Source organism: Centroberyx gerrardi, chromosome 8 (assembly GCF_048128805.1).
Source record: "Centroberyx gerrardi isolate f3 chromosome 8, fCenGer3.hap1.cur.20231027, whole genome shotgun sequence".
Classification (NCBI taxonomy): Eukaryota; Metazoa; Chordata; class Actinopteri; order Beryciformes; family Berycidae; genus Centroberyx; species Centroberyx gerrardi.
In genome coordinates, this window is record NC_136004.1 from 9838249 (window position 1) to 9852972 (window position 14724).

General features: G+C 42.5%; 1 protein-coding gene across 4 annotated transcripts in view; it reads right to left on the bottom strand.

Annotated features, from left to right (window-relative positions):
- The window catches only part of ncor2 (nuclear receptor corepressor 2), a 90555-nt gene that overhangs the window by 62717 nt on the left and 13114 nt on the right, over nt 1-14724 (bottom strand). For all 4 annotated transcript variants that reach the window (XM_078285006.1, XM_078285007.1, XM_078285005.1 and 1 more), the window contains exons 2-3: nt 6617-6812; nt 5703-5815 (exon numbers count right to left, since the gene is read on the bottom strand). In XM_078285006.1, coding sequence (XP_078141132.1) covers nt 5703-5815; nt 6617-6721 — 218 coding nt within the window. In that variant the 5' untranslated portion in view covers nt 6722-6812. The remainder of the gene's footprint in view (nt 1-5702; nt 5816-6616; nt 6813-14724) is intronic.

A 14724-nucleotide genomic window follows, 5' to 3' on the forward strand; every position in this document is an offset into this window, starting at 1 on the left:
TAATAAAAGGCTTTCATGTACAGTATAGACGGCAGGTATTAATATATAGCTTGAGGTAATAAGGTACTTGAGGTAATTCTGCTACTTAAGAAACCCTCCCTCTGTAGAGTGATGCAGAGCGAAGCGCTCTGCATCACTCTGCAGAGGGAGCGTTTCTTAAGTAGCAGAATTGAAGTTGGAAAATCAGGAAGTTGAAATATAAAATCCAAGAACTGTATTTCCTTTGATATATGGTTTTTGGGAGCGTTCCTTCAACCAATAATACCATTTGACATGAAAACGTGACAGTCAAAGAGGGACTACCGGTAGATAACAGCCATGTGTCAAGTTTGACAATTTGATTGTTATAATCTGCTGCCTGAAATATGTAGTCCAGAGCACAATGGCAGAGCAGCGACTTCCAAAGCGTACTCCAGTGAAAGCTGGAGCAAACACAGTATGAGACATGATCAATAAAATCAATGGAGGGGAAAAACAAAAATCAATGAAATCCTATGTTTCAGGTCAATCCTAAAATCTAATCTAAGAAGTTAAATAATCTGAGTTGTCAAGATGTCAATAACAGTGAGACAACATTGATCAGCTGAATGAGACATGGCTTTGTACTGGCTCTGTTTAAACATGAAAGCCTAATCAAATATCATTTGTATAGGCTAGATTTAACCAAACAAATACACATTTGCACACAAGCCCAATATAATAACAGCCTGAGATCAGGGTGACCTAAAAACATTACTTTTGTGCTCAATGTGCACAGAAAGGCCAGCTGACTTGCTTTGGTTCAAACAGAAGCATCATAAACCAATCATCGCAGACCATTTTTCTGCAAAGAGGGAACATGAAATAGGTCATTCAGTGCTGGAAAGTGGAAAGAAATGGAAGCAAGAAAATTGGAAACGGTGACTCACTGAAACACTACCATCTAATGGTCTTAAATATAGCACCGAGTGGTAGGGTAAAGCGGCTCTTGTGTGGGTTTTTGCGTGGCATTGCTGGGCAGTCAACGGCCACACACAGATAGCAAAAAAAACACATGTGCTCCGTTTAGACCTGCAGTGGGAGCTGCGGCCCTCCCTACATGGTCCCTGTACTGTACCTCAAAACTAGAACTGATCTGGGTGGCCTGGAATGCTAACAATTACACCAACACAGTCATGGGAGAAGGGGGAAGTGCCATACTGTAATGCGATAGGTCATGATCTGCTGTATGTGTGGTATTGGTCTAAACCACGCTACGCACATGTTCATCATATTCATTAAACCCATGAGTTCAATGGGGGAAAAAATAGCATGCCACAAGCTAGAGTGCAGCAGTAAAGCCGACTCTCAGTGTGTAGTCAAATGACAGCTTCCGAATGTTAACTGCACTAGCTACTTAGATCTGGGAAAGTTTATTAGCCCACTTGTAAATGGTGCTCTGTTCTTTCTGAGGGAATGGTTTTCTCAAGCCTGCCCTAGAGGCAGATGCCAGAATGTCAGTGACTTTGCTGCCAATGTCAAAATGGAAGTGGCTTCTGAAGAGAAGAGGGAAAACACAACCATAATTGCTGGTCCAGGCCCACAATGGCCTAGTGTGTGGTTTCTCAATGTGCCAAAGAGTATGGAACCTCTCTCTGTCTAGCAGGGTGCTGGTGGGGTGGTGTAATGATTGAGACCCTGTCTGATAACACCCCCGCCCCCACACCCCAAGACCAGACAATGGGTTTATATAGAATAGATATGTTACTTATGTAATATGCAGTGCTAAATCTGCATGTTAAAAGGTGCCATGGGGTGTCATGGACAGAAATGGATTGTGGATGTATGTCTGTGTAATTGCCTTAACAGTGCTGGGAAAAATAGGTGGCAAAAATGAATGCCCAGATGGTGTGTGAAAGAAAGCCAGTCAGCCCAGCCTCCCCCCTTTCTCACTCATTCACTCACACACTTCCTGATTTCCATAGAGGGTTGGCACTTACATAATCACATCATCAAGCTCTAGCTCTCTCTCTCTCTCTCTCTCTCTCTCGCTCTCTCTCTCTCTCCCTCCCTCTCCCTCTATCTCTCTCTCTCTCTCTCTCTCTCTCTCTTGAGCGTGCAGCATAATCTGATCCCTGGGGAGGATTTGTCAGGAGTGAGAAGAGAGAGAGATGTGTGTAGGGGTGGGGGTGGGGCGTATGGGATGGGTGGGAAGGCGGAGGGCAATACGACACAACACCCCACAACAGCTCCATTAGTTTCTCACTGGCTTGGGCCCCATTACGAGTAGAGCAGAGATCATGCATGCCGATAGCAGCGTGTTATTGTGGAAGCGCTACGGAGTTTGTGCCGCTGCCAATCTCTCCGCCGTTCCCCGGAGGAGCAGCTCAGCAGCTGTGCAGGGAGTCGGGGAGGCTGGGAGAGAGAGAAGCCAGGCTAGCTGCACCACAGCTGGGATGAGTGAAACTGAGAAAGCACAGAGACGAGGGACAATGGGGAGAGTCTAAAAACAACATACAGAATTTGCTCAAGCCCTCGACTTATCTCTTCATATGGTTGAATGGAAACCACATTGCCCAATAGTTAATAGCCAAAACAAAAAGAGTCAGAAATTTACACCCACCAAATGCTGGATAGAATTCACTGTGGCTGGTAAATCTACTCTACCCACCACTTTGGCAGATAATCCGTTATTATTTGGAAGCCGTTTTCTGTTCTAAAAATCAATTTGCCTTCTAAGTTAATGAGAGTGGAAGGCAAACTTTGGAATCCACCAGGCACTGCGGCTTCCGGGTGGAAAAAATAGGTTTACTACCTGCTGCACATATACATAAACTACAACTCTGCTTGTCGTTCATGGTATGTTTTAAAGCTAGAACTAAAGGTTTTAAAGTGGAGAGAGACACCTTCAATGCAGGTGACCTCCGGCAATTTCTCTCAACATGCCAATAAGTCGTCTTTACATATTTGTGATTGTTCTTTTAAAAAAAAAAAAGGGTTGGGGTCTTTCTTTCAATTTTATCAAGTCTTGTTAGAAAACCAGGGCCACCGAGACTGGAAACTAATGCTGTTAGGCTGCTTGTTCACTAAGACGAAAACGGCTGACCCATCAGTTTGAAGGGAACGAGGGTCCACAATGAATCACATCACACTAAACCAATCATATTTCAAAATGACATCACTAATATAAAAATTGCAGTAGGTCTAATCAGTCTTCACCCAATTTATCAAACACAAGTATCGCAATATTGTAAAAATGATTAATGATTAGCCTGTTGTTAGTCCACTAAGGATGAATGATGGGTTTTGGTTATTGAACTGAGCTGAGATATCCAGCCCGACACAACAGCTTGGAAGATACAAAGAATACCATTTAAATATCCATCTACTCCATTAATCAAAGTTCATAGATAAATGACAGCAGAATAACCAGAGCCACTGAACAAACTTATGCTGCATTATGCCACCAGATTTGTTAGCACTGTAGTGCTTATCTGGGCCAGAAAAGAAACCCTGTTAAGTGGTTTCTACTGCTTGCTATGCTTGCTTTAAAATGCACTCTCTCTCCTTCTCAAGTAGCCTGGGTGATCCGAGACAGATGGGAAGAGGCGGAGTGACTGAGATATTGCCTGGAGTAGGGAGGAGGATGAAACAAATACTAGCACAGTGGCTCACCAGCCACTACACTGTTGTGGTTTTCTGACCTGTAATTTGGGTTGCCAGCAAAATTTGGAGGACTAAATACATAGCAGACTCATCACCTAGCCTATAGTTGCCTAACTGAAAGCGCAATTTCCAAGGCCTTGTTATTACTTACATTTTCGATCAGAATATGAACAACCCTGAGCTTGCTAGACATGGAGACATGGTGTGCAGAATTACTGAGACTTATGAAAAGACTAGCATGCATCCAAGAGGAGAATAGACTGAAGGGTTGCCAAGGCCAGAGTTACACTATTCAGAGTCTGAATGAAAATGCAGAATGAGGGCTTCAGACTGGATTCTCAGTGCTCTAAAGGAATGCTGAAGGCCTGATATTTGACTAAAAGACTCCCCACCCACTGATGCCTGCCAGCAAGACCAGCAGTTTATTTCACAGTCCCAACAAAGAAACGTGGGCTAACTGCTAGTCTCCCCATTCAATATCATTCTTATTTTTTCATCTATTGAAAAACAACTGCTGCTGAAGTCTTACAAGCCGTCTATCTTCCAGGAACAAATGGCATGTGTGCTGAAAGCCAATGAGAAGCTGCCATTTTCTAGCAAAGCACCAATGATTGAAGGGTGTCTGCATATCAGACAGCTAGTAGGAGGCAGTTTAACAGTATAGCATTTATTATTATTATTATTTCTGCACCCAGTCCATGACCCAGTGTTCCCAGACTGTGGGCTAGGCTAGTGATAGCACCAGTGGACAGGAGCAATACACAGCCCTGTGCTTTACAATGACCCAGCGAGACCATAATCCCGTCTGATTGATACTTGAAGACGCCACCACACACTGCCGCAGAAACACTCTACCATCTGCTGTCTGCCATTGTATCTCTATCGCATTCCTGAGGCTAGTGTTGCACGACTTATTTGACATCATTTGAAAGGCACACCTCCACACACACACACACACAAAGATCTGCAGGTGGATTTCTAGAAAAACACAGCCACCCAATGCAAACGAAGGATGGAAAGAGACAAGAAAGGCACAAATGATTTTGACAGATCATCTAGTCACCATGGACCTATTGAGAAAGAAAATACTCCAGCTTCTTGCATGTTTTAACATATGCAAGAAAATTTGCCATGACAATCAACTGGAGAGAAAAAAAATATTCTTGTGGCTTATCCTCTGTGCATCATGCAAAATTCATGGAATGCACATAAATTATTCATAAGCACTCATCAAGACTCATCCTCAAAAAAACCATGACTATATAAATAATAAACCACTTTGGTAGGTACAAGACCCGAGTCTCCGGGGAGAAAGTACTATGCATACAATGCTGTGCTTGACTTACTGTCGGTCTATTGAAGATGGCAAAAACTTTGCATGCTCCATTGCCCTGCAGAGCCGTTTAACACTACATTACAGAGGAACGGTTTGCGGATGCCAATTACGTAAGGATTACACTGGGGGAGGGTTAACAGGCAGAGGCTTTAGTAGAATAATACAGCATAAAAATGCAGCCTACATGAGGCTTCCACTGAACGCTTTGTTCCTCAGTCATCAAGAATCACGACAAGGACAAACACATTAACGGGCAATACTACCATTTTCATGTGAGTGGTATACAATTCTTATCTTGACTAGAGTAGAGGAGATTGATGTCTGTCATATTTTTCTATTGTTGAGATATTTGCTTTCTATTTTGTGTTTTGGCTTTCACTTCATCTAACAAAAAATGTATTTCATGAAAATGCCATGTAATCTAGAGTCTGAGGAAAACAAAGGAGTTTCTTACTCACGAGGCTTTATAATGGCATTGCAGAAAACAAGTAAGCGCATGATATTTTCACATGTAGTGACTTTTGTCCACTTTAAGGTGTCAAGGTGGAGTTTAAGATTTCCTTTATGTATACCAAGGCTGTATTTGTTCTGCACACAATCCTGCTGCAATACACTGTACAATACATAGCACCCCCTGAAAATGACAACGTAATACAATACACAAGGGCTCAAGAACCTCTAAAAAGATGCCAACGCATTCCTCATGGGAGAGGAGACTTATGTATGAGCATGCAGCACCTACCTCTCATTCCCCGGCTGGAACTCGGAGAGCAGGGAGGGCCGGCGGCGATGTGGCTGGGCCAGGTGGGAGCTGTAGTCCCTGGCATGAGGGTGGTAGTCCACCAGTCCCACTTCCTGGAACACACAACCACAAAATCATCAGCATAGGCCCAGGAAACGTGTATACATGTACCAAACCATCCTCCCCAAGTAAGATGCACAGATTCCAAAAAATGAAAGCACTATTACTCTTTTTTCATTCCCTGCTTTGTTTTGTCCATAATTCACAATCCTTTTCTCTCCAGTTCTCATTTCTTCCTCTCCTTCCATTTGCCTCTCACAAGAATGGGGTAACCCATGCTGCTACTGTACACCTGCGCCTCTGCCAGTAAGGGATTGTGGGATGCAGCCTGTCTACCCTCATCTCCTGCTGAATGTGATGACGAGGGGGAGTGGTGGGATTAACTGGAGGTGCAGCTGTGGGGATCCTAGGGGGTAAGCCTTGGATTCTCTCGCCTTAGAAAAAAAGAGAGCCCCTTGCAAACACTGGAGGCCACCAAATGGATTTCAACATAGTTGCAACTTCTTGGAAGCCCAGACAGCTTCGCCTCTGATGCTTAGAAGAAAATACTCTGGATAATTGGGAGATGTGGGTGGAAATAATGGGGACGGACTTGATATGACTCCACAACGACAACATGAACTTTCAACTCAAACATCTAATGAGGGAGCAGATCTGTGTGCACAACGCTGTAATGCTGGGAATGTTACTGTTGGAAAAACACCACTGGGGGCCCCTGGGGTCAGGCCCTCTCCAGTGGTGCAGGGTAATGCCCTGTTTACTAAATATCCACTAAGCAGGCAGAGCCAGAACTCCAAATACAGTGAGGCACTACAGGTGGTGCTATTAAACCCATTGTGTGCCAGGTCTCTTACCGTGTGTGCCCGTTGCAGCTGCAGTGGCAGAGAGGCAGGGTTTGGCAGGTGGCGTGTGTCCACAGCCCTTCGGCCCGGCGGCACAGACTGGGGATGAGAGGACATGCTGGCACAGCCGCTTCCTCTACAGGCAGGAAGTGGGTGGGGCTGCAGAGCAGATGCCACGCATTATCGGCTGCGTCTCGTAGCCAGCAACCTGTAGAGAAAGAAACAGTAGCCATGAGACATTTGTTGTAGATGAGCAACTTCAGAGAGATCGTCTTGGACGCTCTCATACCTGCGAAGAACAATGCATAAAATATCACGCATTACTCTAGCTTGGCAATGGTTTTCTGGCTAGCATCTCCAGTGTAGCTAGAGATGAATGTGTGTGTCTGTCTGCTCCGGATGTCAGGGTGCCATCAGCGCCCTGCCACAGCTGCTCCTGCCTCCGTTGCTCCTAGTAGAGGAGTCGGAATCCCTGCACCTGCTAGACTGCACCCCTCCTTCACTCCTTACTCAATGACCCACTGTCCTCACTCTGAAGGCTCACAGACAGACAGAGACCAGCCAAGTCAAGCAGCTAGTTGGTAAACCAAAAATGCCCCGGGTTTAACAGGGCTTTAGGGGCGACATAAATAACTCAATGACAGATAGAGACATAGGCCTTGACTGTCAGACACTAAGTTTTAACTCAAGAGGACATTTTGCAAACCAGCAGAGTGGCCTCATCTCCTGGGAGTGCGCCATATATGGCCTAAGAATCATGGTATAAGCAAAAACAGGCCTGCATTATGCTTGAGTACACCCACACATACCCTCTCTGTAAAAGCTGAGAGATGAGATGTTTATTCTGCACAGGAGTAAAGACAGTAAAATAAAAGGCGTGTAGGAAGAAAGGGGCATAATCCCATTACAGTTTTCATGCAGATTACAACACCACTGATAAGCAGAAGTGTATTGTTAACATGGGAGAAAATGCTTAAAAGGACTAAAGTGGAACTAAGAAAGTAGTATCTAACCCTCAATTGGGAATGGATTTGATGATTTACAAGGTCCATTTCAACATGAATTCAATGTTCAGACAGGTTTCACAGGTCCTTGCGCCATTCTAAGACCAAAGGCGTTCCTAAAAGCCTGTGTTGATAGTAGTAGTAGGTGGACTAGTACTCATGACGTGTCCCTGTGACTCTTGCCAAAAGAGGCATTAGGACTCCTGCCATTTCTCTGGGCCTCTGAGTAATGACGCTTTTCTCTCGTAGCTCATGTTTCAGCACCGTGTGAGGCACACACTGAGAGGCACGGTGGCAGAAATATGGGCCATCAACATGGCAATGATCAAAACCCTGACAGGAAAGCTGGAGAGTCGTGTTGTTGCTCTGTAATAAGGTTGACTAAGTGGAAAGCCACCCCTACTAAGCCAACTCACCAATTAAGCCCACATGCTTTTTATTTCAAGATAATGCAATGCGTAATATAAAATGACACAGACAATGCAGCAACATCTAATGTCATTTTCTATTTTCAGTTTTTAAATTAAACCCAAGGAAATATATGGACACCATGTTCATACAGGAAATAAGCATAAATATAAATGCTGAGAAAAGGGGAAATTTGATTGGATATTAAATCCAAATTGTGTACTTATGCTAATCTTATTCAAATGTATAGGTCAATCAAGTCATCAGTGCCCATTAAAAGCTGATGTTCTCAATATTTACCTTTATTCCAACCCCAATGAGAATTTTAAGTGTTGCATTCCAGCATTAACAAACAACCCAAACAACAGACTGGTCTCATACCAAGTGCTGCTGAAGAGTGGATATTGAGTTCAATGGCCAATGACCTTTGAGAAATGTACTACTTGTTCATTTGAACAAATTTGCCTACATTAAAGATCAAATTGTAGTAAATTAATAGTTCATGTCTGGTGGGCTTAAAGGGAGGAGTGCACTCTGATGTACTAATCATGTAACACTGGCATGCAATAAATTATCTGCATAATCAATTTGTTGTGGAACAGTTCACAAAATTCATGGCTCACACCTTGGTTTTAGAGTCACGCTTCCGTACGTTTTAAATAAAGCAGGGGAAAAATGCAATTGTGGATATCCAGTAAAACACAAATGTTTACCATTTCATTTTTAGCCCTTTTACTTTTTAAATTAGCTTATATTATGACCGATCTGCACCAAATAATGTAACAGCTTACAGAAATGACTTTCAGTAGTACATCTAATGAATAATTAATAACTAATGCTTAATTTACTAATTAAATAATGACTGATTTAACATGATTATGTCACCAATTATGAAAAAAATTGCAGGCATGACCCCGCAAGTGTTTTAGCTTTTAGTATGTAGTTTCCCAAATCATTAGCCATGATGTAAACCAACAGTCAACACATCCTTGTGAGTCCTGAACTAAGTGTTGTATCAAGTGAGTCTGTTTTGTTTTTGCCATGTACTGTTCTACCCCTATAATTACACATTTTATGATTGTCAGACACTGTTAATTAAAATTTTACTGGATTAGAAATTCTTCGAGCCAAATTTGGCCAGAAAATGAAGAAGGATGCAGTGATAGCCTCTGGCAATGTTACAACCTAGAAAATGGCTCATTTTGATGACGTTTTCACATCAGAAAAGAAGTATTTGAACTTGGATGTGGGGGAGCTGGATGAGAGGTTATCCCCAGTGTGTTTAGTGGTAAAAGTGGACACTCCTAACCTGGACAGGGTTTGGGTGATAACCCTAGTATCCAGTGGTAAGCAACCCTTGAACCACCTAAACTTCTTGGCACTATGAAATTGAAAGGCAATGTAACACCACATATGACACCTACATTTTTACAGTAGTGAATATAGTCGACTGCACAGAGATAGTATGACCTAAAGGGCAGTATGACTTATGGTGGAGTGCCAATGTGCCAGTCTCCTTTGTCTGGCTCTAGTTTTTACTCTTTTTTTGCAGTACAAAGAGGAGCACTATCTGCCCTTCCTTCCTGCCTAACTGACTGTCACAAACACAAAGTGTCATTTGATTTCACAGTTACGCAAAGGGCTGTATTACGAAAGGCTGAACGTGGCTCTGGTTTTAAGGAACAGAGGGGCTCTGTAAACACAAGCTCTGAGAGGCCACGAGACAGGCACACACTGCAGTCAGTCTCACACCAAATAGAGGAGGGGGAGAGGCATCACCTTGTGTCTATTAGTCTAAACTCTGGCCTCAAAAAGCTGTCGAAGAAACTGGTGCGCACTGATCTTTTATTCAGACAGACCTGGATAAATAGACCACACATAGGGAAATGTTAAAAGTTAAAAGTCCTCGGGTGGACTGTTGGTGAAAGCCGAGATGAGGAGAAACCAATCACATTGACATGATATGAGAGACTGCTCAACAAAGAGCACAGAAAGAGGCCAACAAGACAAAGAGAGGGTGAGATAAACCGTCCTCCTCGGAAGCCTCTCTTTGATGAGGGTCCAGAGAGATTCCCCCGAGAGAGAAGAAAACAGGTCTGAAGGCAGTCACAAGATCTGCAGAGAACAAAAAAACCTGAATCAAGATGAGAGAGCCAATACAATGAAAGAGCTTTGACATAAACACTGAGGCGAGCAGGGCCTTCCAGACGAGAGGCTAAACACATGCACTGGCACTGCTACAGACACCCACAGGCAAGCCGCTGGCTCACTGCCAACACTGCGAATGAACTCAGTCACCTCCCTCTCCCACTCTAGCATGCTTTCCTTCTCCCCTCCTTTTTGCTTCAACTCCTCTACAGAGCTAGAGTGGGCCTCAGCCTTCAGCGGCACTAGCCAATATTTCATCCTCTCACCCCCCACCCCCTCTCTCCATTTTAGGAATGGCTGTGGAAACACTAGCACAGAGCATACCGACAGCTATCAGCCTGCCAAGAAGGAGAGCAAGAGCCCGACTTCAAACAACGGTTTAATTCTACTGAGATAAACAGTCAATCAAATGCCTGTCTAGTCTGAGTTGGTAGCTTGACTGTCAAGCTCTCAAACAGAATGCCAGGAATTCATAAACTTGTTACATCTTTTCTTTGATAATAGCCTAAAAGCACAGCTTAGAACTTGTTAGAGCCGGGGGCATGATCAATTCATCACAGCAACAACAATAATGCACTGTTGATTATATGCCCCGTAAAAAAAAATATCCTGCCAGTTTTTTTACACAGAAAATTACATTAGGGTGTAGGGCTGTCAGCATGGATTGCTGCAATTATCTTGCAATAGCCTAATATGCCAAATAAATTGAAGTTTAGCCTAAAGAGGAGGCTGCTCCATTCAAAGGCACGGAGTTGGGGCTGTTGTGAAAAGGCAGATGAGTGAACTGTAATGGGCATAAAGCTTGGTCTGGGAACAGCATCAGAAGTCTATAAAGCAGAGCCCTGGAGAGCTGAGGGGAGGGAGGCTGCTAGGACTCTCAGCCTAGGAATGTGGCACCCTGTCAGGTCTCATAAGGATTTATCTCCCTGGATCCTCATTACCGAAGGGCCCTGGACAAGGAGGCTCTCGCTCACTCGCCCTCTCACTCAGTTACCCCCACCCCAAATACTGAACCACTCACAAACACTACACATGAACAGACATGGTTGTTTTCCAAATTATTTCCAAGTGACTCTAGTCTTTACTTCTAGCATGGGTGGTCCAGTTTGCCTTTTGAGTGTTGTATTGGTCTTATTTGGACAGCACACATTGGGAAAAATGGAAAAAATTACATGTATTGATGTTACAATAGACAATGGCATATCAATATCACAATATTGTAAATAGACTATAAATAATAATATCATTATAAAAGTATTGGCCAATTCCTAATAGGCGTAATCAAACTATTTTTATGCTCCCAAAAAAAGTTTAATTTATTAAACAAACTGTGGCAACAGCCTAAAAGCAACCAAACATGGACATATTTGGTTGAAACGTTGTTGTCACTGTTTGTTGAAAAAATGTCTACATTTCTGGGAGCATACAAATAATGAGCAAACATTCCTCTTTTGATTATGTGGATTGCTGTGTTTGTCCAGCTCCTATGAAAAATATATTTGAATGTGTGTGAAACCTCTTCTAATTACCCAATTCCTAAAAGGAACAGGACAAATACCACTAATAGTAACCTAATTTCTTAAACCCACTAAATAAATAAGTCAGGGCTAGTTCATCGCCTTTGGTCAGAACACTTGTGTTAACGTGTTTACATGTTATCTTAGTTGAAATAGGGCATAACCACAGATGCTAACAAACACTACCCCAGTCAAAGTAATTTCATCTACTCACAAGGAAACAACTGACAGGACCTCTGACATTAATACTAATTTGTCCTTTTAAAGAGCCACACCCGTTTTATTTGTTTCACAGCCTCTTACAGTAGTGGTGAGGTTTGGCTGTGATTTGCACAGCCAACTAACAGGGTATCAGGAGTGCCCACACTGATCCCCCCTCACATCCCCCCCTCCTAACATGAAAACAAAGCCACTGCAATTAATCCATTGAAGCCTCAGCATTGGGGCCCCAAGAGGTTTTTTAAGGTCAGAGTGCAGGAACAAGGTCAATCTATATGGTAAGCACTGGGCCTCAAGACAGACACCATGGAAACACTAAACCCTTCCAAGTGACTTCACCCATTTGTGTATCAACTGTTTCATCAAAACTACCAGGGGAATTCCTTACAGCATTGCAATGCCACAGACCCACAAGTAAAGTCTCCAACTGATTAGCATTTCTCTTTAGAGGCTCAAAAAATGTTCTCCTGCCTGCTTTCTGAGGGATAAAACCTCAATCTTGAATCTCTGGTCTATTCCTCCTGGCCAATGTGTCGACAACAGCATGCCAGGAGCAACCTAACCAAAAACACAGTGGAGAGAGGGGGAGGAAATAGCAGAAGTACAACAACCAGTAAAAAAATCTGGGAAGGCAAGTGGAAACTCCTTTACATTAGTAGTTGGGCAACAGCGGGAAAAACACTCAAAGATCTGCCAAACCACAGTACGGCCCCCATTACACTGCCAAGCAGAGACCCAAGACAATGCTGAGAGGGCGGAATGACTTTTTTCCGGTAGACACTGTCACACTGACATTGGAAAGGGGAAGACAACAACACAAGATCAATAAAATACAGATGTTATTATATTAGTTGATTGACTAGGTTTACATATTTAGCCTTTGGCAAAAACGAAACAAAGGATAGTCTTTTTTTCCCAAATGAACAGATGTTTAGCATATTTTGGCTGCAAACAGCAAACAGGATGCAATATGACATGTAAGCTTTGATTAAATACAATATCACAATGCTTGTGAGTATGCACCTGGTCAACCTTAGACAAAACATTACTCTACTTCTGAAGCCCCATGAAGATGCATCCAAGTTGAAACATTTATTTCTTAGTGGAACACTGACAGATTAATAAGAACCCCATTCCTGGACAGCAATATAGCCCAAGGCAAGTATGAAAAGACAGCAGGAATATCTGTGGGCTCTCCTCTATATTAGTTGGATCAATGCCAATCTCATTTATGTTTGCCAGCCAAAAATAGTTTCATATTAACAGAGGAATCCCAAAAATCCTTAAATCCCATAATTATTTGCAGACATCCTGGCATTTCTGGCAAAATGAGGTCCCCCAACCAATACTGGCCAACGAGGCAAGCAAGAGAATGAGCTGCTAGCGTTGAGGTAAAATCAAATGCTAGGTGACAGACACAGCCTCTAAAAGGCAATAAGTGATATAATTAATGCTGTGTGCCAGTTTGAGTACACCTCCTGGCAGGCAGGTGGCTAGTGGCTTGCTATTAGTACCAAACAGTGAAAGAACATCCCCTGACACCCAAGGCTGATCTTGCCTAACCTCTGTTCAACTTTCAGACAGGATGTGAATCTGCGGTCACAACACACAGTCAGCGGCTGAAGAGACTGTGAGAAAAGTGTAAACACCTACACTCTAATGACACGGCTGTAATTTGTCTGAGAGTGAAAGAGGTGCAATCATCTCCCTGAATCAGTTTGTCACACCTTTCATTTTGAATTTGACTCAATGACACACATCCCATCATGTTAACGAGATTATGATTAGCACCAATGTAAAGAAAGTATCAACACCTGCGGCCGCTAAGCCGCTAAGTTTTGTCAGAGTACAAAACAATAGAAGAAGCAATCATGAGACCTCATGAGAAAATGAAGTAATATTGTGATACATACAACACTAACATGCAGTACTTTTCATGTCACATGCACGAACACAAAAAGCAGGAACAACACTGAACATAAAAAAGACAAATCTGCAATTAGAAACATCCTTGAAAAGCTGAAAAGTCACATCCCCGCCCACACAAACAAGCCTGGTGTCTTCCAATTTCCCCTAAAATATGTCTGACCTTTTTATCTTACAAAAAAGGGTAAATTTGCCCAGTGCTGAAACGATTTGATAATTAATTGATCTACAAAAAATGTTATCGATTATAATTTTGATAATCGATTAATCGCTTTAGTCGAGTAAAAATATGGTTACAGCTTCACAAATGCTAAGACTTCTTTGCTTTTCTCCATTTCATATCATTAGAAAATGAACACTTTTGGGATGTTTTGGTTGGTGGTCAGACTTTTTTTTTTTTTAAGAAATGTAAGACATCAGTTTGGGCTCTGGTAACTGTCTGGTAACTGGTAATGTCAGTATTTTTGACATTTTGACATTTTGATAATGATTAATTGAAAAAGTAATCCATAGATTATTTGAACATGAAAATATTTATTCGTTGCAGCCCTAAACTTGCCATATCAAGCCAAGATAGCATACGGGTTACCAAACGCTAAATTTAAAATGTTTGCCTCTAAGACCAAAAACATTTTAAAAGAGCAATCAAGTCTGTCTCCCATTGCTACATTTCCAAACAATAAGCCTAATTCAATTAAGTAAAACACTGTGTTTCTGATTGGCTAGAAATTATTGTCTGATGTCCTGATGCAAGTGCCACAGATTCAAAAATAAATAAAAATAAATAAACTCACTTTGGGCTGGCACATAATCACATGGCATGCTTTCATTTAGTAGCAGATCATTCCCATCATTAGCACTGAAAATAGCACAATCAGGACTAATGATGTCTCAAAAC